The 27642-nt window shown below is 37.7% G+C and overlaps 1 protein-coding gene across 1 annotated transcript in view; it reads left to right on the top strand.

Moving 5' to 3' along the window:
* The first annotated feature begins 797 nt into the window (after nt 1–797).
* The window catches only part of NWD2 (NACHT and WD repeat domain containing 2), a 40752-nt gene continuing 13907 nt past the window's right edge, over nt 798–27642 (top strand). Inside the window, exons 1-3 of the mRNA XM_039699077.1 lie at nt 798–946; nt 11773–11861; nt 16810–16926. Of these exons, the coding sequence (XP_039555011.1) occupies nt 883–946; nt 11773–11861; nt 16810–16926 (270 nt within the window). The 5' untranslated portion in view covers nt 798–882. The remainder of the gene's footprint in view (nt 947–11772; nt 11862–16809; nt 16927–27642) is intronic.

Raw genomic sequence — 27642 nt, 5'->3', positions numbered from 1 at the left:
CACCTAATTATGCCAGCATGATACATCTAGAGGATCTCGCTTTACTGTCATAATTAAACATAAATCTTGTATGACCACCGTATAAGTGGTTTTTTGAAATTCAGGAGTTAATATTTTTATTTTTACATACCTACTGCTGTGTAATAAAAGCCCCACAAATTCTAGAAAAGGAGATCAAAAGAAAAATGTTTTCATCCTTGATAACAGTCCTGGTGGCTAGATTCACAGCCTGTACTCTTCTGGCAAGACAAAGTAGTAAGTTCTGAAGAAAATTTGTATTTTTCACTCTATAATATTTTTGATAGCTCAGATATCAGTGAACAGTAAGTGTTGATCTTTCTAGGAGTGGTTGCTAGAAAATACTAGGAAAATTATAGAATCATATTATCTGATAATGGTCTTGTTTTATCTATATATGTATTGTATTACATTTAAAAGTGATGAAGAATTATACAGTGCTCTTGAAACACATTACTGAAGCATTTCTGTTTGTGTGATCCCTAATTTGGTACATCACAACGCTAGCAAAATTTGGATCATGATTTACTTTGAAATGCAAGTAATTTTTGACATGGGGTTATAAAGAACTGAGCCATCTGTGATGAGCAGAGTTAGTGCCATTGAGTTCCGTGATGTGCCACCTAAAGCAGGGGTGTGTGGCTGTAACAGAGGTCCCAGGGACCTTACTCAGATATTTCATTAGTCATTTCTTGTTGTGCAAATCACAGACTACAGGGGCTACAAGGGACCTCTTGAGGCTTTCAGATCTGTCCTCGTGTCTGAAGCAGGAGCGAACGGACCTGTGCCATTCCTGGCAGATCACCTCACTCTTCATGAACTGTCTCCAATTAAGAAATCACCCAGGAAGGCAGACTTCAGAGCATGCTGCATTGGTGTGTCTTCGATAGCACTGTGGTTGTGCTTACGAGCAACATACAGGCACAAAGTAAGCTCATTAGTCACTAAAATTACCAAAAGTTAAAAAAAATTACTGAAAACTTCCTTATTTAGAATGAGTTTCAATAACTTTCAGTAACTGGTGTATGTAGTTATTCACAAATTTCTCAAATCCAGATTTTCTCTCCTCATCCTTTTACCATGTCTGAGCATCTGTACAAAAGACAAATACAAATCAATAAACTCCTGCAGTGGTCTGCTTGTTTCAGGTAAAGCTTTTTTGAAAATGAGGTATTTATGAAGTGTCTGTAATGTTACAGCTCATGTTACAGCTTTTGCTTTGGTGGTTTATTTATGACTGGGAGACTCATTTACAGGATTTCTCTTATTTACATGGAGATTTGTTGGTCTGATTTGTTTAATGTCAGTTAATGTGTTAAGGATACTTTTCAAAAGAGAACAGAAGACATGTAGAAAATACAGTTCATCATTTATTCCTACTTTTTTTTTTTAGAAAACGGAGATTAAAATGCAAATAATCTCTTTACACTCTACCTGTTTTAATTAAAAATGTTCTATTTTACACTTTCTATAATCAGCCATGTATAATATTATATAATTCTATTAAGCAATTCCACTGCTGGTTTATTGTTCCAATGTTAATGCCACAGTCAGCTCCTCACAGTCATTATGTAAATTCAAAATAGTTTCAAACAAAATCTCCAGTTATAGATTCAGTTGCCTTTAAGTGTGTGTAGGTGTGGCAGATAAAAGATTAATTTTTCTCTATTCTGTGGCCAAGGGACAATACCTTTGCAAGCACTGAGAAAGACTGATACTGTCTGGCAGTGCAAGAAATAGAAATAAAGTCAAGTCCACCCTTTCAGCCGGGTTCTACACTGCCACTAGACCACAGCAGCACAGGTCTTTATCCTCCTTTAAAGGTAATTATAACTCATTGGGTATTACAATCAGGGGAGGTAAGGATGGTTAAAGTAATTCTAAAGTGCTAATCTGGGAAACATTCTGTAGTTCAGTCACTGATTAAGCAAATTGGTACACCATTTGGAAGTTTTCTTAAATATTATTTTCTGTATCATACTTGTATAATGTATTTGTGAGAAATTAAACTTACTTGTTTCAGCTGCATCTGCTTCTCAAAGTGACTAAATCGTGTTGTCCTTTTTCAATTGCTAACTTCTCAAGATTGTTAAACTGCAAATTTACGGTTACTTTTACATATAATCATCAAAATGTGGTTGGCAAGCAAAAGAAACTAATAAAACCTAGAGCAAGAAAGCAATAGCTAGGAAAATCAAGGCATCAGAAGAATGATTGACTGATAAAAACAGGTACATTTTGGAATTTATTAAAAATGGCCTTTTCGACTGGATTATGTAATCTTCACTAAAAATAATGCTTAGATGAATCATTAGAATTGGAAGGGTAAGGAGAGCAAGGTCTGATAAATCACTCTTCCTTTACATGTCAGTCACTGTTTGCCTCTCAGACATTACATAATCCATCAAAACGAGCCAGCTTTGTAAATTATTTGGCCATGTTCAATAAGTTTCAGTGCAGGCCCTACTTGGAATTCTCAATTTAAAAATGGTTGTACTGCAGGGCCTGTAAGTGGGTGTTAATAGCTAGGTTGAAATTGTCTGCCACTAAGTGAAGTAGTCCTTTAAAATCACTTGAGATCCTCTTCTTCAGGCAAGCCATAGTGGAGTATCTGGCATCCCTCCCTCATGTAGTCCCGTTGTCCTGGGCTTAATGCCCTCTTGCAGCTGCTCTCCTTTGCTGGGGTTGTCATTTCATTTATTCATCTTTGATAACAGTTTCTACAACAGCCACGAGCTGTTCTGACTGTTCAGTGATGTTATTTAATCCTCTCCATTTAGCATCAAGGAAAAAAATCCATTGCAAAGAAAACTCCTACTGTATTGATGCAAACTTACTGCACTGATAGCAAGCAGCAACTCTTATTCTTATGTGGGTGCTTCTGCACACCCAAAAGTGTCAGGTTTGAGACTTTTTCATCTGCTGGCATAAAAGCCTTCACATCTTTCACTTGAAGCCCACACATTTCTCAGTCGTGCTTTTCCAGTTGGCCCAACAGACCTCTCCAGTTTTGTAGTCACCCAAATTGTGGCTGTATTGTACCAAATTTAAGGAAGAATGCAAGTTGGATTGGAACTCCATGACTTGTGCACTTAAAGCAGAAAACTTAGATAAAGGAAGGGCAACTTTACTGAGGAGCTAGCAGTGCTTGCAAAGCTCTTCCATTGTTTTGCAGTGCTGCCAGATGCAAAGTCACATAGGAGTGTTTATTGGAATTTCTTCAGAATGAGGTGTGTGTAATGGTCCTGTACCAGGCTGTACTGTGAAATAAGTGTGTGCTTTTATGAGACTGGCTTTCTTGTGGTTTTCGGTTTTCTTAGGGCTCTGCTGTGCTTTATGCTTTCTCAAAGCCTACAACGTACTACTTCATTCTCTTCCAGCACTTGAATCTGCAGTGAGGATGAAGAATGTCTGTGACATCCTTTTGCTTTATTGACTGCCACAGCCTCATTACCTTAGGTGCCATAGTAACACACCGTGATGTTTTTCTCTTTGGTTTAGTGAGGAGAGAAAAAAAGTAGCAAAGCTATTGCAGTGCACTTAATTGTTAAATACATTTTTCCAGCGTTGTAAGCCTTTTTTTCTGCTTTCTGGGAAATTCCATAATTTTTTTGAAGTGTGAGTTGACACCTCTCAATGAATCAATGGGATTTTTGCACATAACTTTTGTAGTGCGCTGTTCCTTATTTCTGTCATCTGTTATTCATTTTTCCACAACTCATTCAGAACTCCTCCTTTAGATTTCACAAGAATTTTTTCTTTCACATTAATTTTGATCATAGTAGCAAATTCTTGTCCTAACAGGCCTTGTTGTTTTCCAGTGCTTATTTTTCATAACCTTTGGTGTTCTGCAGAGATAATTATCAGACTTAATTTTGGTGTTTCTAATTGTGCTGTGTCTTCAGTTTCTCCTGTCACATCATTTAATTGTACCACAATAATGGTTTGCAAATTGTCATGTTTTCAGGAGCTTTTCCTGACTTGCTTTATTAAATGAAGGAATTAGACATTTTTGAATTCTTCCTCGTGCGCAGTTTGCAGAGTGCAAAAAGCTCTCCCCCTGCAGAGGTTCTGCCTGCAGCCTGGGGTGTCGCTGAGGCTCCTGCTGTTTGTGGCATTTGTGTGCAGACGCGTTTGCATCCCTGTGTGTGCCACGAATCACAGTCAGGGGACACCAGGACACCCTTGCACCCGAGCAGCGGTCTGGGGGAACGTGCAGGCTTGGGGAAGGATTCCAGGTCAACCTAACTCTTCTTGTATTATTTAAGAACATCTATCTATAAGGGTGCTCTGTTCCCAAGGGGTGATGTGAGGTTAGTTAATTAGGACACATTGTGAGATAAAATTCTGCTTCGGAGTTTTCATCCATGTCATCACCACTAGAGCAACACAAGAGTATGTACTGTTTATTTGCTGGTTGATTGATTTATTTATGGATTGAGAGATTTCATGCAGACTCTGGAAGTCAGTAAGGTATCAAAAGATACAGGCTTTCAATACTTGCCAAATGTAGAACTTCATTTAAAATCTGCTGGGATTGGCAGATCTTTCCACTAACTTCACCAACTTTTGCATCCAATTCCAAATTTGTTTTATTTAAGCATGCTGCACACAAAATAGAACTGTTAGAAACCAACATTTGTTTCAAATTGGGAAGACAATCATGTGAATAATGAAAATTTGAGTTTTGATATTTGGATATAGGAACCACTTTTTCCCTTCTATCAGTTTAATACTGATATTTCCCCTAAATTATGTATTTTCACATGGGTCTGGACCCCTCTGATTTTACTATCCAGCCTTTTTATTTTTATTTGTTTGGGTGTTATTGTTAAACCAATAGGTGGCACTGGTTAAGCATATTACCAGTCAAGATGCAGGGTATTTTATAAAATGACACTGTGAAATCTGGCCATTATAATTTTTAAAATGTAATTTAAAAAAATACATGCTTCATATGTTCAATTAATGTATATTTGGTTCTTATATTTGTCATCTTACTGAACTGACAACATGGAACATTTCAGACAAAACCATGTCTCATTTCAAATCAGGTATTGTTTGAATTGGGGCTAAAAAAGAAGAGGTTATTGCTACAACTAGAAGTTTTAGGCTTATAATTACACTCTACATTTTGAATCCTGCCTAGTTAGGTCTTTTGTTTTGAAAGTGTGTTTGTTTGAGTGTTCTGGTGTAGATCACAAATTTGTAATCACATCCTGTCATTTCTTCCCACTTGAGAGACACATTTCAGAATTACTTACCATCTTAATGCTATTTTTCATTATTTCTTCTGACTTTCATGACAAGCAGACATTCCTTTGGGCTGAAATGCTTAGTCCAGTCTTGTATTTATGTTTTTTTAAGAACTGAGAAGGTTGAGTCACACAGATTGTGCGCATCTCCTGAGAGCTGTGGCCATCAGGTGGAGTGAGGACACGCAGCTGTGTTACATCACATAATGTTGCAGTGTTTTGCTAATCAGGATTTATTTGGGTGGTTAGTTATTTTGGGGGGTTTAGTTGAATTAATGAGTGATCTTCAGTCTGTCCAGTTTCTTATTTGCCTTCCAGAGAGCTAGTAGAGACTTCAAGGTTGGCATTGTTGTATGGGGAAGGGACACTGGGAGAATTGACTCAGATCAACCTGTTCCCATTCCTGGTCTACCTAATCTTGGGAAGCTCTGGATGCCTATTCTAATACTCTCTCCTCACAGAAACTCCAAGGGAAAAAAATTACATCAGTGTCTATGGAGTTCATTTTCTAGGAAGACAAGGGTAGTAAGGAGCTCAAGTCTTTTTTCCTCTCTCTTGCCTGCTACATGATTCAAACTCACTGCAAAATGCTCTGAGATAAAAGGCACTATAGAAATGAAAATTATTTATTATTATGGTATTATTTTCAGAGACAAGTTTTCCATAATATTTAGGGACATGTTACCTCCTAGTATTCGAAGTTTGTAGTAGCATGGGTAATACCCAGTGCTGTTGTGCATTATCAGTGAAAAGGGCAGTTTGAAAGGAATAATTCATTTGAGCACTCATATGAGTCAAGAACGTACTAGCATTAAGAGGCTTGGCAGCCACTTCTTACTTGGCACTGCTGCTAAGTAATTTTTAACCTTAGATAATTAAATTGCAGAAATTCTCAACTGCAGTTAACAGACAATGGTTATAAAGTACCAACATTTTTTTAATATTGCAATGCATTGAAAAACATCCTATGGTAGGAATCTGTTCTACCCTTCTATCTAATCTAAGCATTTAGAAAACTTAGAGAAAGCATATAGCTGGGTGTCAGTGGACATGCATTCAGGACTAGATCAGAAGTTCACTCACTGCTCATCCAGGGTTCCATAGTTGCACAAGAGACTCCAGCATTATGTGGTAATAAATGTAATGGTGTGAACTATGGCAGCAGAGCAGTGGGCTGAAAGACATGAGGTGAAAACCTCCAGCAAGTGTCTGTCCTGACCCACGGCAAAGCACAAGAGACCAAGAATGGAGGAGGTGATACAGAAATTGTTTCTTCTGCGTGTACTGGGAGGAGCTGTTCTTTCTTGGATGACTGCCTGGAGATGACACCTGTAGACAGCTCTGTGACCCCATATGACATTCCTTTCTGTGGTGCCTTGAACAGCTGCAGGAGCAGCTTTTTTCCTTTTTTTCCCCCTTTTTTTTTTTCTGCCTGGGTTCTTCCAGGTTCAGCTGCCTGCCTCAGCTTATGTCAGTCAGCAGTTTTCCTGCTGGCTCTCTCAAGCTGGATATTGCCATGTTCCTCTGTCAGTCAGAGTGCCAGGGCAAACACCCTCCCTGCTTAGGATTTTCCTTTGCTTGAGGACCTTGCACCATGCATGAGTACTCACAGGTTACTTTTCCATGAACAGATTGTCCACTGGAATGTGCTGCTCCTTTGAGCATGGTGAGTGGGGTTCACTGTCCCCATGGTGGCACCTCCTTTGCAACACATGATAGGAGAATGGGGCTGAGCAATCTCCTTGTTCTGCTGCATCAAGCCTTGACTGAGTAGAATCATCTGTGACTGCAACCCACATACATCAAAACAGCCATACATATCCCTGTGGCTGAACTCAGACCAGTACAGCACGAGCAAGAAGATAAACTATTTGGTCTTAGGATGGAATATCTGGTGCTTGAAAATAGGCAATTTCCATCAGGCCCATGTTAACTCTTCACTTGCATATACATTTTGAAATTTTCTTCAACAGGGCTGTGTTCCATGACTTATTTTATCCCAGAGATGAATGTTTGGCAACTGTTTGTAAATACACATCATCTGTTTACTAATACAAAAGTGAAAAAAATGTACTTGCTCTATTAAAAAAAGTGACTTTAATAGCAGAACAGCTTGTGTTTGAAGGTCAGACTTTGGCATGGGAATAGTTCACGCTGAGAAGCAGCACCTTGGCGTACTCTAATGAAAACTGGCAGTGATTTGACTGAGCTACAAGCCTTCAGAAATCACACTGCACACAAACAGTTGTGTTTATTGGACAGGAGAAAGGATGTAGATGGATATGTGACTCATTCACTTCAGTCCTCAGGATTACCCCGGGAGCACGAGGAGAAGGAGGGTGGACTGACATTCTTTGTCAGTTCCAAGTGCAGGGGTGTGCAGGACAGTTGGGTATGGAATGGCTTAGGAGGCAGCCATCTGCAAGAGATGGCTCTTGTATAGAAGATGTGTGCTCAGAAAGTCACTGTCTCGTGGGTTTGGGTTTGTTTAAATACTGGAGACAAGTTTAGGGTTGGGGGGGGTTTAAGTTTTCTCTTATGTTTTTTCAGATGTAGGTTCATTCCCACAGTTTATTGTGAACTATTATTTGTATTTCTGAGTATCAGAATAACATTAAGAGGTGTAGCAAGCTCATCTCACAACTACTGTCTCATTTTCACTGCTAGAAGAATGTAATTTAGTTAATCTGTTCATCTCAGCAGCAGCCTGGAAGGTGGAATTTGCCTGTGTGACGTTGTTAGGAGCTGCCAGCTTCACAGATTTGCCGTCACTTTAAATCAAGTTTAGATTATATTTAATTAAACCAGCTTATCTGCCATCCATACTAATTACCAGAGTTCATCTTAACTATATACACTTCTGTTTCCTTAAAGTTTCAAAGCTGATTTCAAATACAGGAATTCTTTAAATTAATTAATATAAGCACCAGACTCAAATTCCAATTAGATAAGCACACTCCATTAGATATGAAAGTAGGAATAAAAATACAGAATGGGTGTGCCAAGTGTCTTACCCAGACCACAGTTCTAGTTGAAGGAATGTTTTATCTATTTCATTTCTAAGATATTACAAAGTAGCACTACTCCTGCAGTGTATTGCTTCATTTTCTGATCAAGACTCTGCATGTGTAAGCTGCAGGGAACAGCACCATGTTCTAAAACCAGAGCCAGTGGGGTTCTGCGGTATAACTCCTATGGGCATAAACAAAAAGTAGAAGAACATAGTTTTATCTGCTGTAAACCTCAGGCAAAATATTTCCTATTTATCATTTAAAATTCTGCTTTTTTTCGGTACTTCCTTTTTGTTGTTGTTGTTGTTCCTGCAACTTCACCTATTTTATATCCCGAGTAAGACCATTCTGTCTGCTGTCACATTTAAGTAATGGCAAACAATAACTGTGGATTGTTGCTTCCGTAATAACCAAGCTGTAGTCATGATTGATTTTCATTTAAAAATGCAAGAATCATTTTGGTTTATCCCAGTAACTGAGTAATAACTCGGTTTTCAGCAGAGTTTATTCTACTTGATCATGAAGATATGATGCTCTGTGTTTTCATAAACTTGCATGCCAAAATTAACCTGTGTTAAGGCAAAAAAAAAATAGAATACAAATTCTTCTATCACTGACTGATCTAAGTGTCTCAGTTACTGTGAAGGTAAAAAAATGAAGTATTTAAAATAAAGAACACTACACATTTAGCTTTTATCACAAGGTACAGCAACACCATTGCTTTGCAGCCAAAATAATATTGCTGTGTTGGCATCATGCAACCCTCTGACTAATTAGCCTTGTTAGCTGTGTACTACATTCTGCAAGGAAAGGATGACTTAGACACTGAAGTATGAGACAAAATTAATGACGGTGGATCCTAAGGAGGGAGCAACTCATCCATCCCTTTTATGTACTGACACAGGCAGCTCTAAGCTGAGAGTGCTGTTTTTTTCACTCCATTCCTAAATATTTGTAGGATGTGTCTGTATTCAGCCAGATCTGCAAGTGAAGTGAATCTCTTGATCATCACTATCTAATACACTTTGATTCACATCATAGAGGGGTCTTGGTGTGCATGGATTCCTTTTTGATAAAAAACAGGAAGATAACTCCGGGTTCTCACCAAATACATTCCAAATGTTTGTGAGGGTTGAGCTCAATGTAAAGTAAAATGCCCTGAAAAATATGTGGCATTGACATTGAGTCCTTGGGACCAGCTGCTTTACAGCTTTGCTCCCACTAGCCCAGACAGGAGCTGAAGTCTTCCCAGGCAGTGTCCAAGCAGCCTGGATAACTAAGCCAAACCTGCCAGTTCTCCTGAGGACTGCCACAGGTTGCTGCAAGGGGTGCTCAGGTCAGGTCACTAGGGCTAACCTCCCTCCTGAGGGGCTGTCAGCAGAAACTTGGTCAGCCATGAACTTGCCTAGTTGAGTCTTAAAGAGCTCCAAGGATGGAGGAGCTTATCCTGGTGCCCAACCTGAACTTCCAAGCTGTAGTATGTTATCATTGTCTTTGTTGTACTCTCTAGCATGAAGAGCTTGGCTCCATCAACTTTGTAAATGCCTTGGAAGTAATTGTAGGCTGCATTGCCTCCCTCTTACACTCTTCACTGGACTAAACATGCCCGGATCCCTCTATATCTCTGTGCAGGCCATGTGCTTTTGGCCTCTGTCTCAGAAGCCTCTCCAGTTTCCTCCCCATCCTCCTGATTTGGGGCGCCCAGAGCTGGGCACAGCACTCCTGGTGCAGCCAGGGAGTGTCAGGGAGAGGAGCGCAGTGACTACCCCAAAGAAACTAAGGCTACACCCATCCAAATGTAGCCCAGAGCAGGGTCTCTTATTAACAGTGGATTCAGATTGGATATGTAAGAGATCTACACTTCATTGAGAGTGAGATTTAGAATCTCACTTTGCATGGCATGTGGACAGTCAAATGGACAGTAGCAAAGACTTTAATGCTTCTTGGACCATTGTTAGAACACATAAGATAGTATATTTTAAAACATTAAAGCATAAATGCATTGTATTACATTATTCCACTTAGAGGGGATGTTTTCTGAAAGCATCTCTGACTTTTTTCCACATCAGAAGTTTGTGAAGGAAGAGCTGTGGTAATTCAGACAAATTGAATTAAACCTGACTGTACTTTTGAACCTTTTGTTATAGACTTTTTTACCTTGATGAAGATTTCAGGAGAAATAATTATCTGGATGTTTCTGGATTGCTTTCTGTTCATGAAAAAAGTGGTAATGACACCACACATTTGTGTAATATTTCAAAGATACGCTTAAACATTGAGAAGGATGTTACTCATTTGGTGTAATAAATTAAATTACAGATTTCACACTTTCCTAGATTTTTTAAATGAAAACTTTATAAGTCTGTGACCATGATTTTATGAACAGACATCTGACTTGCCCAGAGCAACTGTGGCTCTAAAGCCTTGTTAGATTTTCATATATGTCTCTTCTTTGCAACAATATGGGAAGCGTCAAATCAGTTGTAATCTGTTGTTTTGTTTCAGGGCAGTTACACAAATAATGCAATACCTGCAGTAGACGTTCCCTATCATTTATAAGTTAACACTTCATTTTTCATCACATGGCACTCAGAGCTAGTGGTTTACAACAGCTTTTTTCTGTTTTTGAAAATAACTTAGCAACAGTGTGTGGTCTCAACTTGGTTGCAAAATGTAGCAAAATCCATCACATATCATAGTCTTGTGAAAGAGAATAAAATTTATTATCTGTACAAAATTTCACTACTAACCGAGTTTATTTCATATTTGATCAGATGTGCAAGTGGCATGTTTTATAGAAATGTGTTAATATTTACTTGGACATACTGAACTTAATAATAATTTTGGTGTCATTGCCGTATTGTACTTCATAATCAAAACATGTCATTTTGCATGGTAAGAATTACATGCTATCAGAACTGGGTATTTGGTATTATAGGAGGGATCACCTGGGCAAAAGATAAATAATGCTAATAATGATGAATAATGGTTTTAAGATACTATTAGATTAAAGATGATGAAGAAAGTGATACATTTGAGACAATCTTGGTAGTTTATGTTATTGATTTGTTTCTAAGTGTTGAGATCTCTTTCATCTTAGGTGTATCTCTTTTTTCCATGGTGTTTCTTATTTGTAAAATTCAGCTTTCTGGAAACGAAATAGAAGACAAAACATTAAAGAAATTGTGACTGCTGAATTGCAAAATGAATTCAGCTCTACTGAATTGTAATATGCTGCAACATTAAAATGTGTATGAAGCATATTTTTGACACATACAAACACATTTATGTGATTTTACATATATTTACATGTGCTAGCACTTCCCTGTGTTTGTACAACATACAATTTGGGGATTAGATCCCAGCACTTGATTTTCATTAGCTCTCTGTGTGTGTTAAGGGTTCATTTTTAAGTGAAAAATCTGTATCCCTGACTAAAAGAAGAGTTTATATAAATATTGTTAATAGCATATTTTTCCACAACACAGATACAATAGCAGAAAGGAGAGCCTTAAGAGAACATGTGTATCCTAAGCTGAGAGAATTCTGCAGAGAAAACTATGGTCTGGAATTTCAGGTAGGTTTTGTTGTGTTGAATCTTGTATTAATTTGTATTGAAATTAACTCTATTTAGAACAGATAACATTTTAAATATAACTGGTAAAATAGAAAATTACAAAAACTTTATTTTGCACAATCACACGCAATATTGTTGGGGTTGGAAGGGACACTGGAGGTCGTCTAGTCCATTCCCCCTGCTAAAACAGGTTCACCTGGAGCAAGTTGCATAGGATTGCCTCCAAATAGGTTTTGAGTACCTCCAGAGAAGAGACTCCACACCCTCTCTGGCGGGTCTCTTCCAGCGCATTGTAAAGAAGTTACAGTTACTCCTCACAGTAAAGAAGTTCTTCCTCATATTTAGGTTGAGCTTGCTGTGCACCAGTTTCTGCCCACTGCCTCTTGTCCTATTACTTGGTGCTACCAAGAAGAGCCTGGCTACTTCCTCTTGACACCCACCTTTAGGTTATTTGTATTCTTGGATAACCCCCTCTCATTTGTATCTTCTCCAGGCTAAACAGGCCTAGCTCTCTCAGCCTTTGATGTACTTAAATTATTTTACAAGCAGATTTGAGGTAAATTCTGAATAGATGAAAAAGCACCACCTTTCTTTCAGGTATTCAGAGTATATAAGAAGAAATAATGTTACATCTGAATTACTGTGTTGTGTTTCTAGAAACCATATTTAAGTTCCACTGTAATGTGGAAAATAATTTAACCAGGTGAATGCCAAAACTGATTACCAAAATGAATTGAACTAGGTGCATTTTTATTGTGATTATATACTATGGAACTTGCTTTCTTTAATTTCAACTGTAGCATTCCCATTGCTTCAGTCAGTTTATGTTTTCGTCTCTTCCTATGAGAGACATAGACCCATACACGTCTTTGGCAAGAGCCAGCTGGTAATCCAAAGAGTCGTATTTGATTTAAAACAGGTGTGTTTGGCATCACTGTTAAAGTCACTGCTACTTTAAATCAGATTTGTCCTAATTCACAGTCCTTTATATGTCAGCAGGCCTGGAACCATTTCTCTGCTAAGAGAAACAAATTCAGCTTGTGATGTTGCAAAAATGTTGTTCAGTCTTCCAAAAATTCTGGCTCTCCATTCACAAGTTTTCCTTGCATACTTAGTGACCCCAAAAATTCATCTCTCCAGAGTGTAGCTTGGAAACAGCTAATGCCTTTTATGCAACATCCTGTTCCTCCCAGCGTATTATTCTTGATGCACATGCAGCTGGTTTTTAATCAAAATAACAAGTTCTTAAATTAGGATATTTGGTTTTAATTCCCTGAGTCACAGTGGAGTTGCTGAATCTGCATGATGGTAAATTCCAATGATTTTTGATTATGGCTATAAAAGAATTTCATCTGAAGGTCCTAGCTCATCAGCTGATTGGGAAGTCCCAGCTGCAGTGGTACATGAAAAGAATAGCAAAAGATATTTAAATAATGTTTTTGTTGTATTACTACCATGTGATATTCATCAAAAATATCAACCCCTTATTTCTGTTATTTTTGAGGAGACTTCTTGGTGAAGGAAATGTTTCTTCCAAGTAGATTCACTGAATTCTTTGTGAGAGGACACATGTCTTTCTTCAAACAGATTGTAATGTAGTCTTTAGGGGAGGAACAGTTCACTTTACTCTAGTTGATATTTATGGTAGCAAATTATTTTATCATATAGTTTCAACACCAGCATCTTTATGTGATATGATGTCTGAAAGACAGCTCTATTGACACAGTTCAGAAAACTGCTAGAAAGCTATCACATTTCTGGGGAAGCATAGTAGGAAGATGTACAAAAATAACCAAGGAAAAGTAGCAAAGCCTTTCGAAAGAGACTCTGAGGTAGACTTTAGTAAGACCTTTTTTTTTCTTATTCCAATCCTAATACACTACATTTCTTAGGTTAGCATGAAAAATCAAGACTACATTATTTCATGCAGTGTTAAAATATTATGTAATTTTCAGATACAGGGGTAAATTTATATTTCTCTGTACTGAGTAGAGCACATAACTTTTCATCCTGGTATGTAATCTTCTACTGACCAAACAAGAGCTACCTCGCATGTGACTACCACAAATGCACTACTCAGGACACCCTCTACTTAATAAATCATGACCCAAATGAAAAGCATTTGAGTCCATAGATTAATCCCAGGTTTCACTGAGTCACCTGGCTGCACTCAAAACTGTTTCAGTTGTTGCAAAAGCATGAGATCTGTGAGGCGTCATCGATCTGGTGGGAGCTCTTACTGAACATAATCACCATTTGAAGTGGAAGCAGAACTGATTATCTTCAATCACACTATGAATTTGTTGGTTTGATGCCCTTTTTTTCATTGCAACAGAAAATATTTCAGAAGAAGACACACTTATTGGCTAAGAAGGCATATAAGCTGAGAAAAAACTGCCAGAGCTCATGGTGGTTTTGACCTGAAATACAGTACTTTTACAAGAGATGATGGAGAGGTTAAAGAAAGTAGTTGTAACTGAAAATTTTGGGAGGCTAACCAAACATAGTTAATTAGCAACATACACTTCTTCAAAACAATGAACTGTTTCAAATAATTTTCAACAGGATATATATGCTAGAAGGAAAGTAGAATTTTACATTAATGGAATTTTTTGTTCCTTTTTAAGCTCATGAAAGTGATTTTTAAAAAAATTTGTCTCCAAAGCAAAGTCTGTGAAACTGTAAGATTGGTAGGACAAAAGCTAAAGTAAGCAAAAGGAAACACTGAGTAATGAAAGGAAAATCTCTTGTTAGGTGATTAGTGTGGAATTGAACTAGAGCAGTGTCAATCCACTGTGGGTAAGTAACTCTTGCAGAGGGCACTACTTGTTATATGACCTTGGCAGCCTTGCTGAAAGTTTGAGTGTTTGTCACACAGTTTTCCAAGTATAAGTAAACACATGCTTCAAAATCAGATATAATTGTCTCTTTGTTCTATTTCTTTAATTTTGTAAACCCTGTTTATTTTAGTTGGCCTAATCATCAACTGATGAGACCTTTTCTTTGAAATTTAGGAGTCTTTAGGGGTTTGTTCGGTAAAATATTTACTCTTGCAGGACCAAATTGTATCATGTTAAGATACTATGCACCAAAACTGTTACCCTATAAAATAACAAGCAGCCACTGAGCCCCTGCAATTATCTGGTACTCCAGGGAGTTTCTTCTTCACATTTTCAGAATTAATGTGATTTTTGAACAGTTAATTAAAATAGAAATTACTTTCACATTTCAGAGGAACCTCAGCAGCACAATAAATTCATTCAACAAGTAATTAAAACATTTTTTTACTGTATGCTAAGATTGGTATCTAAAGGATTTTATAATGAGAATATTTAAGTCTTATCATACATCATGCAAGTAATCACAGATTAATACAATATGAAGTTCGATAATAAAGTTGTATTAATAAATAACTGAAAGTAGAGAGGAAGAGGGCAACACTTTTTTTCTTAATGAGACTAAAAACAAAGAAAAGAAATCTGTGCAAGTGAGAGAAATAGGAAGGTTATTTGAAATGCAGTTTTGTAGAGCAGAAAATGCATGTTCCTGCAAAATTTTTCAACAGAGTTTCTGTAAAAAGTAAAGATATTGAGTGTATTTTCTTGGCAGTGTAAGCTACATTTACACTGCCAAGAAAATACTCTCAATATCTTTTTTTTACACTTAATGCGTTCCATACCTGGTTTTTTTCACTCATCATGAGTCACAGAGGACACTACCTGCCATGTTTAGTAACAATGTGCCTGCTGCAGCAGACACTGATGTGAGTCACAAACTTTTAAGGCAGAAATTATCAATGATACTATTGGTAGTGCAATTACACATGGGCATAAATAGCTCTAGGATTTGTTCATAAACTTTGGTATTGGTAAGAGAAATTTCCCAAGAGTAACCCAGATGTAATCTGCTGAAATTTAGTTTCAAATCAACTCATTATTAGTTCTTATATTTTGGACAACAGCTAATTTTATGATTCTATTTCTTGCAGAGTGCTTCCACAGAAAAAAAAATTAAAATAAACTGTAATTTTGTAATATATTCATGTGTTAACACACTTTTGATTGGTTTTTTAAACTATCCTTTTAGACTTTTTTTTTGGTTAAAGTTACATACCAGATGTTAAGAATCAGTAGTAAATGAGAGAGTAGTAGCCTGTACCATGAGTTTTGTTCCAAAAGTAATTCACACATATGATCACTATCCTTCTAAATTTGATTTCCCACTGTAAGAATTCAGCCTTTTAGTTAAAATGTGTAGTGAAATCACAGGTCATCATTTAATTTGTTCAAATAAGTATAACATGAATAGTTTCTTCCAGGAGCTTGTTTGCAACTAATTAACATCATGAAACTGAGTCTGTAGCTAAATATGAAAGTCTGGACAGCAAGCTGTCTGCCACTGCACATCTCTACAATCTCTGCTTCCAAAGTACAAGGATCAGCTAACAAAGGAAGTGTGATAAAGTAAAACCATTGCTATTCTTTCTTTTGAGCCATGTGCACAGGATGAGTTTGTATCCTGTGGATGCAAGTGACGCTGGGTGTGAAGTCATGGTCTTGACTGTGATCCACAGTGAGATTCCCATTAATTTTCATGGAGCCAGGATCTTTTTTCTATTCTTTTGTCATTATTCTTACCTACCCATTATATGCAATCTAGTAGAAAATAAAAGACTGCATCAAATCAAGGTCTTGTCATGCTAATCCCTATATGACTATGAAATGAGAGAATGTCCCAGGAGGGACTATCTGGGAGGGAAGGTAAGAGGTTGGAATTCTCATTTGTATGAGGAAACCCTGCCAGTCTGTGCAAGGACCAGATGTAGAACTCATTGTGTTTTACCGCACTGAAGAGCAAAGCTTAGTGCAGAGGATGTTGGCAAAGCTAATTTTCAATTTGATTGGTAGAAAGGGCATATGATAAGTAACTGTTGCTTACTGTTTTCTAGGTTATAGATCTATACTGGGGAGTTGAAGCAGATGAATGGGACAGTCCTGAGCTGCAGAAGACTCGCATGAAGCTGCTTGAAGATTGCTTGAAAAGTTCTGCAGGTCCATGCTTTGTTGTGGGTATAAAAATAATGTTTTATTTTACAAGAAAAAAATGTAATGTTATCTATCCTAACATGCATGATTCAGTAACAAATGCGGGATTTTCTTCTTTCTAAAATACTTCATGCTCATTGCTGTGCATTTGCTATGCAAATATTTCCCTATGCAGCTCTGTAGATTAACAGTGATTACTCAGTATTAGTGGAGAGGAAAGAAGGATCTTTAATGATCAGTCCTCATAGCAAGATGGGTATGACTGTACCACTATCACAACAGAATTATTGACAACTTGTTTAAGGAGGCCACAGTTAATTAACTCTTGGTACTTCTCACACATGCATTGTCAGCTGGCCCGGAAAGACTTACAAAAAAGCAGCAGCAGCAGCAAAGAACTACCTGGTCTGATCAGCATTTGCTGTTTCGTGTCACAAACCCAGGACAGTTTAGTATGGCAGGTATTAGAGATTGAAGACTGGAGGTCAGTGACAGCCTTAGGAGGCTCTGATTCTGTGATATCACAGAATCACTAGGTTGGAAGAGACATTCAAGGTCATTGAGTCCAACCCATCCCCTAACAGCTGAACTAAACCATGGCACCGAGTGCTCCATCCATTCTCTGTTTAAACACATCCATGGATGGTGACTCCCCTACCTCCCCAGGCAGACCATTCCAGAACACTATCACTCTTCCCATAAAAACATTTTTCCTAACGTCCAACCTATATTTCCCTTGGTGAAGCTTAGGACACAGCAGAATATGGCTGTGTCCTCTGGTTCTGTCACTTGTTGCCTGGAGAAAGAGACCAACCCCCACCTGAATACAACCACCTTTCAGGAAGTTGTAGAGAGTGATAAGGTCACCTCTGATATACTGATAAGCAACTGATTGTTCTCTCCATGGGCACTTGCTAGACTTCAATACAAAATAGTCTTAAGACCATGCTTTCACTATCCCAAATTTTCTTTTCTGTACTATATTTGCCAAAAAAATACTTTACAAAAGGCACACATTTTTTTCTCATTTGTGTCCAAACGTAGCTAAGTCAACTCTAAATCTCAGTCTTGTCATAATAAGGCAGAGAAAAGACTGCAAGTCCTTGATTATTTTTTAAGAGAAGAATGTTAAAGATTTTGTGAAGTGAATCCAGTGAGAAGGAAAGGATACAAAACACTGCCTGCTGTGAAGGCTGGAGATCACGTCTCTCCATGCCAAAGATCAGACAAGGAACAGACTGTAGCATGTGTCATTCTGTACTTCTATCACACCCTTACAACCATCTCTCTGGCTCTTATTCATTCACCTGTTTGCCCCACTTCCTTCTTTAGCTTCAGAACCCTGGAGAACAAAGGCTTCCATAAGAACCCAGCATTTGGAGTACAGAGTCTGGGCTGGGTTTGGTGCTGTCATGTTTTTCACAAGCACACACTGGCCCAGATCTCTAGAGAATTTGGGTAGCTTTCATCTTGTGTGACTATATTTAGTTTTCAGGGTTTATTTTTCTACTTTCTATCTTCCCTTTGATGTAAAAACTGGATTTGGAACAGAAAGGCATGGAGGTTTTCATGTAGCAACACCCAGTGTCCTTAGACATGATTTGTAAAATCTCTGATAGTGAAGGAAACCTTGTCACATACTATTGCTGCATATTTTAGCAGCTCAGAGTCTTGAAGCTTTTAAAAACTGCCTGCCTGATATTGTTACTAAAGAAATCAAGCTGAATCAGAATTTTTAAACAGAATGAAACAGTTAGCAAAGAGGTTGCAGTGAGCCAGTGACTTCAATGTTTTATTTCAGGTTTTCCAAGTATGGGCCAAAGTAGTTGCTCTCCCAGTGACTAGACTGGCAAAACCACAGAAATCTGTTTGTGCACGTTTGTTTTTCTCTCTGTTGTACCATAGTGAGATGAAGTTTATTTCATTTACAACAAAAATTGAAGATGATTCTACTCCAACAAGCATAATTATTTTTAATTTATAGTAATATTATGAAAAATTGACTTTGGCACTGCAGGCTTTGGGCAACTTGCCATTTCTTGAGAAAGTTCTATGAAATGTGCCACTTCTTTTCAGCTGGTGGTGGTTTTTTGGGGTTTTTTTGTTGGTTTGGTTTTCAATTGGTTTTCAATTGGTTTTTATACCTTGATTTTTGAATTGAGACCTGGGATTAAATGGAACTATTCAGAATTAGCTACTTGATATATACTGATTTTAGAAAGTGTTTTTAATGGCATGTTTGCCTGCATTGTAATATTGGATTGAGAGAAAATGAAATTCAGTCCTTAAATTAGTGCAGTGAATAAGTTGGAAGTCCCAAGCTTTTCTCCAAATACGAAACAATATAATCAAAATTAACACGTACTCATAAGGACAAGGAGGAGCACAGTTCTGAAAAAAATGCAAAACTCATTTCCTGTGAACACTGACTTTGGAAATGTACAGTTCTTCTCTTAACTGCTGCCTGACCTCTACTAATACGGGAGAGGGAAGTTGTTTGGATTTTGGTTAGGCTGGGGTTGTTTGTTAGGTTATGGCTTTTGTTTGGGGATTTTTCTGCTGTATAAAATCAGTGCCTATTATATTATGGTTTAAATAATTTAAATACTCATAGCTTTTACTGTAGGTAAAATACATACCATGCTATTTTTGATCTATAGAATAATTTATGAAGACTCATTTATGAGGGAAAAATACTTTTCATACAAATTTTATGCTGATATCTGGACTTTGGAATCTACATGGGAAGATTGAAATGCAGTATATTGTGAACTGCTTAAACTCTACATTGCACAACAATGCCAAAGAAAAAATGGATTTGGTGCATCACTGGCACCTTTGTATTTACGTACATCCTGCAAATTATAACACATAGGTGCTTTTCCATCTGCATAGCACCACACAGTCTCTGCCTGAACTGCTGTCCTTGCATGACTATGTCCTGAAAGATTGTAAAATGAAAAAGAGAAATGGAAATTAAATGTCAGTCTGTTACCTGTAAAGGTTTGCTCAGTTAATGCTTGGGACTGTGCAAACCTTAAAGGTTATCTCTACCTATAATTTAAAACATCTGGGCCAAAGAATATTAAAAACATTCTCAAAATACTCTGAAAAACAACTGGAATTTACATTAGCCCTCTCAAATTACCAGCAGCTTGTTCATAATCTGAACCTGTTAACATCATCCATAACCAGTTCTCTTCCTTATTTGCTGATGGAGAGCAGATGACCACTCAGAGATATGGGATTCACCTAACATTTTGAACTGGGTCTCACCACGTCCTCAAGAGTTGCCACATCTAAACAAATGTAACCTGAGATCTTGCATCAGGTTTTGTGTTTTCACTGGTCTGCTGAGGTACCCATAAAGTATTTCTGAAGCTCCTCTTTCCACAGACCTATTTGGGATGTGTAAAAGCTCTTTTCTTCACTTTCAGTCCAAGGAGGAAGCAACTGACAGGTCTGAATCCAGGAGCAACACGTGAATCCCTTCCTGAACAATTTCTAGGGAAGCATAACACTCTTTCAACTTCCATAGACGTAAAGGACCTAGCATTATAAATTTGGAATTCCAAAATCCAAAGTAGGATTTTAAAAGAATATTAGCAATTTACAATATTTGGCGTGTCCTTAAATCACACAGAAATTGCAGAGGAAGTATGGTAAAATATGGAATGGAATGTTTCTACTGTTTGTGTCTTTGTGTTCTTCAGTATAAAGCATGCTTTAATTGTTCCATGAAACATATTGCCGCAGTCTCTCTTCTTAGTACAAGTGGTTGATAATTAATTTTGAGTGCATTCCAGCTCAGAGAAAATTCCAAATTATGTTATTACTGCTCTGCTGGATCTCCTCAACTCCAGTTTCAGTTCTGATGTTACTTTTAAGGTTTATTCCTAATGTAAAAACTAAATATACACAAGGTCTGGAATGCCTAAGTTATATTTTGCTTTTGCTTTTGCTTTCCTGGGAAATTCTCCAAACACTTTAAGTTAGGGAGGCAAAAGTCAGTCAAATGTATCTATGCTAAAACATACAGTTCAGGAGGAATGCTAAGGACCCAGTGCTTTTGGGGAATTCAGCAGGAGTTATCTGTGCTTGGGCATTTCAGTATTTAATTTTCCCGAAGGACACAGCTCTATTTATTTTTATATATTTGTTTTTAAGTGAATGAAGATAAAATATGTGGAGCCAGACATGGCAGAACAGTCCACCTCTTCCAGTAAAGTAAATTCCAATAAAGAAATACCAAATTACTACTTTTCTTCTCATTCTGCATCTGATTTTAAAACCATCCAAACAAAAATTCCCTCTAATATAAGTGGGTTTGGGGTCATATCAGAAATGGTTCCATAGGACTATTTGGCATTGAATCTGGAGTAAAGTACATGTCTGCAGATATTAATCCTATTTTAGATTGACTTGGCCAACAGGAAAGATTCTTCTGTAAATAATCAAAGTAGAGCTTTGTGTATTTTGAAACCCTTCGAAATAGACAGTGATCAATTTTAAAGACAAAATACGCAACTTCCCCCCAGCAAACTTTGCTCTTCTTTCACAGCCTCCACACTAAAAGGCAAAGGATGTCTATCCCTTTCCCTATAGTTTGGCTCAGAACAATACATATACACAGAAAGTGAAATCAAGCATGAGGTGATATTACATGATTAAGGTATTGTAAGTGAATTCTTTCATCTGCTTTAGGGATGGGAATGTATTTTCCTGTGAATCATCTCTGATTCTCTAGATCTTAAATACTTACCCATTTTTTGTACTTAGCCCATTGGAAACAGGTACAAGATTGATCAGACAGCTTTTCCATGTAACACAGAAGCTGCATGGGTTTTTTTATGTAGTCTAAAAATAACTTGCATTTTCAGTCAGAAGACTGCACATATTTTCTGCTAAGCCACTGTACTTCTTTTTCTTGACATAAATACAATTTCTGGTGCTGCGTTCCAGAAAGGTTAAGTATTATATTTAATATGAATGACCATATTAGCAAGAATATGATTAACTTGAAGTCATATTTCCATCATTCTATGTAATGTGTAGAGGAAGAAATAGGCTGCATGAGATTTATGCAATTTATTTTCTCATGACCCTCAAGAACTTTACCAAACCATCTTCTGAGGTAGTACTATAATCAGATAAACGTAATGATCTGCCCTACAAATGAATCTGTAGGTCAAAAATCCAGCATCAGCTCTTCTGCAGAAATGAGAGAGATGGAGGGGATTCTAAATCTTGCAATGCTATTTCTGTGTAAAAAAACAGCATACTTTACAATATTTATCAGGCAGCTGGTAAGTTCAAAGAGAGAAATTAACAGTGCTGCTTGCAACTAGCATATATACTTTCCCTTTTCTCAAATATGGACATCCAGTTCAGAGATTCTTTGGTTCTCCAATAACAGACCCAGAAAGAAATACCTACCCCAAAAATAACTAGTTCACTTTTCAGACTGATTATTGTTAAATCCAGCTAGCAGTAGCTGGGTCTTTTTTTTTCTTTTTTTTTTCAATAATCAGCATGTATAATTTCACAGGATCCCTCTTTCTTCAATGAACGATGCTAATTTACAAAGTAAAATAGGAAAAAGGATCGGTGTGATACATAGTGATACTGTTATGCATCCCTAAGTTGTTGCCTCTTCTCTCTTAAAATATTTGCATTCAGTGCAATGTGCTTTCTTGGACTTTGTGTCCTGTTAATATGCAGTGTAATAAGTTTCTTTGTTTCATAACTGGAGAACCTCACAGAGTAACTTTTTATTTCATTATACCTTGAAAAAATGAAGCATAGAATATTTGCTTAGAAAACTAGGGAGACTGCAATTATTATGAGTAAATTGCATGTTCTTTTCTTGTTAACTCTTTTGCATAGTACAGAAATTACTTTGTACTTTGAAACTGTTTTAAAACACTTTGGTATACCAGTGCTGCTCCTGGCTGGAAACACAGTTCACCAGCTGGCCACGTGCTTTGGCAGGCTATCCTCTGCCTCTCAGTCATAAAATGCATGGCACAGGCATGACAGTGTTTTCATTCAGGTGACTGGGATATATTCGTGCTTTGGCAGGCTGTATCCTCTGCCTCTCAGTCATACAATGCATGGCACAGGCATGACAGTGTTTTCATTCAGGTGAGTGGGATATATATATATATTTGCTATGTTTTTTCATTTCCATGGACATTTGCTGCAGAATTTTTGGACTTTTGGCTAATGATCTGACCCGTTACCTGCAGGCAGTACTTAACAGTCACTGTTTGTATGCTTACCATTAATTGTGAGTCAGATAACGTATTATGTAAAAATTAGTGTTAGAAAAGTCATGAAGATATCCCAATAGAAAGGCACTATTTCATTTTTAGCTTGATCTATGCCCTTTGCCTCACCGTTTAACACATAAACACCATCCCAAAATGAGAATGCAGAAACTAAGCTGCCTTTCTGATAAATACAAGAGCATATTTCATAGAAAATAAAGATACGGCCCCTACCTGCATACAGAGTATAACAAAGAGGGCAGTAAAAATGTGGAGGAGTGCCAGCTTTTGACTCCAATGTTTGGGGTCCAGAAGCCTGTCCTCCCAGGGACTACACTGATAGGCTCAGAGTACTTTCCTCGTTTCTGACTGCATGATACCTGTGTCCCTGGGTACTCAGGAAAGCACATTAAACAGCAGAAGGAGGAGAAGCTTTTTCCCATTAGCCACTCTTTGCCTGTGAGATGCAAGACAGGGTTTCAAATCACAATTCTTTCTGGCTTGTATGAGTGTTGTGATTATTTTACCAAGCAGGGAAGGTTACACCACCATGCCTTCCTCTAAAAGACAATATTGATCTCATTGCTGTTTCCAGCAAAGGTGCATGCCCCATTCTCTGTAAGAAGGGCAGTGATTTCACAGACAAGGTTATTGACTTCAGTCTGGGCTATTTGCAACAGTCTTTTAGTAAACCTAACCCTTTTGATTTGTTTTTCTACCCAGTTCCACTCTTGTCAAGTGTTACAGGACCTGTCAGAGTTGACAGAAATCTGGACTGCAGTAGGAATTACCTGCAAGGTCCTGAGCTTTATGTGAAAGGAAAAATATACATGCCTGTCAAGAAATCTCCCATGCAATTTCAAAAATAGAGCAAAGTGAGAATAACACATTTGTTTAGAGGAGAATCAGAGTGAGCACCTCAGATCTTTAGGCAGAGGTAGGCAAAAATCTCCAGTTCTTCCTCTATGCTATCTTTATTCACTGACCTCTTCCCTAAATATAATCTTTTTGACTGATTTTTCTCACCTGCATCTATGCTCAGGCTGATCAAAGACCCAGCAATAATAAGCAGTGAAGGAAAAAGCAACAGAATGAATTTGGTGCTGCATGATCCTGTAGAAGACAGGGAGATTTTTGAGGAAGACCATTGAACTTTTCTCAGCCAGGAGAGAGTTCTGAAGAAGCAAACTGTATCAAGGAAGTAGGTCATGAATTTCTTCTGAGGAAGTACGTTCACTCTGTATGACAGACTGGTAGCTCCTACACACTATGTCCTGAGAAATTACTCATCCTTATTTCATATCTCCCTACCACTTGGGAAAAGCTTTGAGATTTAAAATACTGCACTGTGGGTGAAGTTAGTTCAGAGTTGAGGGAATTGGTTCATTTACAGCCAGGTTTGACTGCTCTCTTTAATTGTCTGAAAGACAGGTCAAGCATCAAGAACCTTCGCCATCTCTTTTTTTATTACACCCTTTATGTCAGGAACTGTACTCACAAGCAAAACACTTCAGCACTTGCACTTCATGCTTCCAGTCCCAAATGCAGTCAGTTTTCTTACAAGGTAGTTCAACAGTCCTTTTTGTTTCTCATGAAATTGAAACCGAGATCTTTCTCAAGTTTCTGAAACTCATATAGTCTCCCCAGGGTGCTCCTGCGGCGCCTCCAGGGAAAAAGGGAAAACAGAAATTAGGGCATGGTTCTGTGAAACAACACACTGCAATATTTCTCAAGCCAGGGAACATAAATATGTATCCGGGCAGGTGGGAAAACAATTCTCAGTGTAAAAATGTCTTTATTATGCCTTCAGTTTCCTATTTGCTTCAGCAACTTCAATTAAAAATTGTATTTCTTGTGTTTTCTACAGTCAGCTGAAGTTCTAAATTTAATTCTATTTATTCACAGCTTCAACATATCTCCATAGGTTGAAGCAAATGGAATGAAAAAGCAAATGAAAATGTTTGATACTGCCTGTGGTATCATTGACAAACAGTGTAAAATAACAGTTCCATCGCTGCTGGTACACAAATACACATCCTTTGCATATCAAAATAGAAATACTCAAAATAAAAGGCTTATTTTGCAAGCTATCATTAGCCTCGTCTTATGGAGAGGCAGTCTGAATCAGTGGCAAAAGTATCAGGAACTTACAAGTTTCCATACTGAGATGTAGTAAAAGTAGGAAAGAGAATTTAGGAGATCAACAGCAGCTCTACTGTTCTGTCTGATAAGCTGCACTGCCTTACAGCTCTTGGCAGATAAGAAAAATGCTGCTCTAAAGGACAGTTTGACCTGTACATCTCAGAAATCACAGATTATGACATTTTTGTGGTTTTTTTCATATTTTTAATTTCTAGTGGTAGTATTTTTGGGAGACTTAATACCAGTGCAACATAACTTTTCTCCTTCGATAGGCAAGAAAAGCCATCAAATGTATTTATTTGGAGGACATTCTCCCTGTGTTTCTATTGTGAGGTCCTTACACTGTACCTCATTGCAGCTAGAAGTACAATAAAAAGGAGTAGAGGTAGTTATTTTCAGGACATTTCCTGGGCACCATCTACTCTGGAACTCCAGCTTCCTAAAACTCAGCTTAGTTTAAGCATAGTATTACAGCTTTCTTAACCTTGGTTTTGGTTTCTGGTACAGCAGCTTGGAGTTTGTCCTAACAAGCAATTAACGTGTATATTCCATTGAGATAAATTGAAGTGAACATACTTTTCTGGCTTTAGATCTGATGATTCACTATTGTTTAGCCATTATAATTTCTGCTTTGAATTTGAAATGAGTTGGCTATTGTTCCCTTAAGTTATAAAAAATAATAAAATAGGACATTCTTTTTTGTTTGTTTTTTTGGTAGTAAATTCTTGGTTTCAAGGCCTGGCAGGCAGGGACCCAGCTAATCCTGTTATTTTAGTTTTGGGTTTTTTTTCCCAAAAAATATGTCTGGCTGAACCTGCACATTTGATATCACATAAGTGATTTCTACAGCATATTGTTAGAACAGAGTTACCATATACCTGCAAGAAACCAGAAAGAGCTATAGTTGTACTAAATTTCTTAGGATGGGATGTTAAATAAAAGGCACTTAAAAGCTGGTATACTGACTATTTGTTTCAGATTTTCAAAATGTGGTTTACTGTATATTTGGTTATATCAGCTAAGCCCACATTTCTGCAGACAAGGATGCCAACATGTTACAATTTTGTGTGTCTTCCTCAACTTGAATTGCTTCCTAGGCAGGTTTGCACGTGCAAATGTGCTGTCTCACCACCTCCAAATGCAATATGAAAGACAAGACATAGAATGTAGTCAGCATGCATGTAAAAAGTAAGATTTGAAAACAATGGAGCATTTCTTGCAGTGATGCTGAAGTGATTCTGTCTCCATACATACAAATATAGCAACTGAAAGAAATTGAAGGGTATTGGAAACTGGTTACAGTAAGTATGCTTTGTAGAAAAAAATATTTGGATTAAATCTGAGGTCTTTTAAGACTGGTCCTAAATATAAATGTCAATATTTCCCTTACTTTTTTTTCTTTATGTGTCTCTTTTGCCTAAAGAAGTCTTATCCACTGCATAGTAACATACATTTTATCACTTAATGCATGTGTGAACATCCCAGTAAGCAGTAGAGGAAAAAAACTTATTTGTCTGAGAAAAAATGGCTGTTTGACTGAAAGATAGGGCTTTAAAGAGGAAAAGAGGTTTTATTTCATAAGAAGGATTTTACTACAAAAGGGAGGAAGCCTAAAAGCAAAGGCTGAGGGTGCCAGGAGTTAGGTCTCTAGCCCCAGGATAAACGGAAGGCAATGAATAGTAAGTGACCTTTGGGGAGAGAAGGATCCAAAGGACTTTGTAGCCCTTGTTCGTCATGCAAACCGTGGAAAGATAACATTCATGTTTCTATTGCAATTAATATTCAGTTGCTAATATTCAGTGCTATGAGATTGCTTGCACAGAAAGGAGCTGCAGTAGCAGGGCATTGGATGTGTGACTGTGACCCCTGATGAGTGGGGTTTATACCTGGTCACCACAGACTTGTCCTTCTTCCAGTTCAGGAGAGGTTTTGAAACTGGGCTTTTGCACCGTGGGTGTGCTTTGTTATTACATGCTTTGCTCCAGGTGATTGCCCACAAGCTACACCAGATTTCTGTGTGAGGCCTCCTGCTGAGGCATGGCATGATCTGGACTGCAATCCACAGTCCACAGCTCTTCTGGGAATGGGTAGAAGGACACCTCTGGGACATCAGTAAGACCAGCCTTTCCTAACCCCTGACAACAGGTGAACTTAGTACCCCACTGTGTTTTAAAAACACTTAAATCCCTCCAGTTTTCAGCCCACAGTGTGAAGCACTGAGCACCTCTTCAATAATGTGAAAAACTCATTCTCCTAATGGAGCTGTTCTACTTTGAAAAGTGATCATAGTCTAAGCTTATATTAATTTAGCAGGCTGAAATGTGA

This window comes from Passer montanus, unplaced genomic scaffold (genome assembly GCF_014805655.1).
Source record: "Passer montanus isolate IOZ18808 unplaced genomic scaffold, ASM1480565v1 scaffold13, whole genome shotgun sequence".
Taxonomy (NCBI): domain Eukaryota; kingdom Metazoa; phylum Chordata; class Aves; order Passeriformes; family Passeridae; genus Passer; species Passer montanus.
The sequence above is the reverse complement of the archived record's forward strand: the minus strand, read 5'-3'. Positions and strand labels throughout refer to the sequence as shown.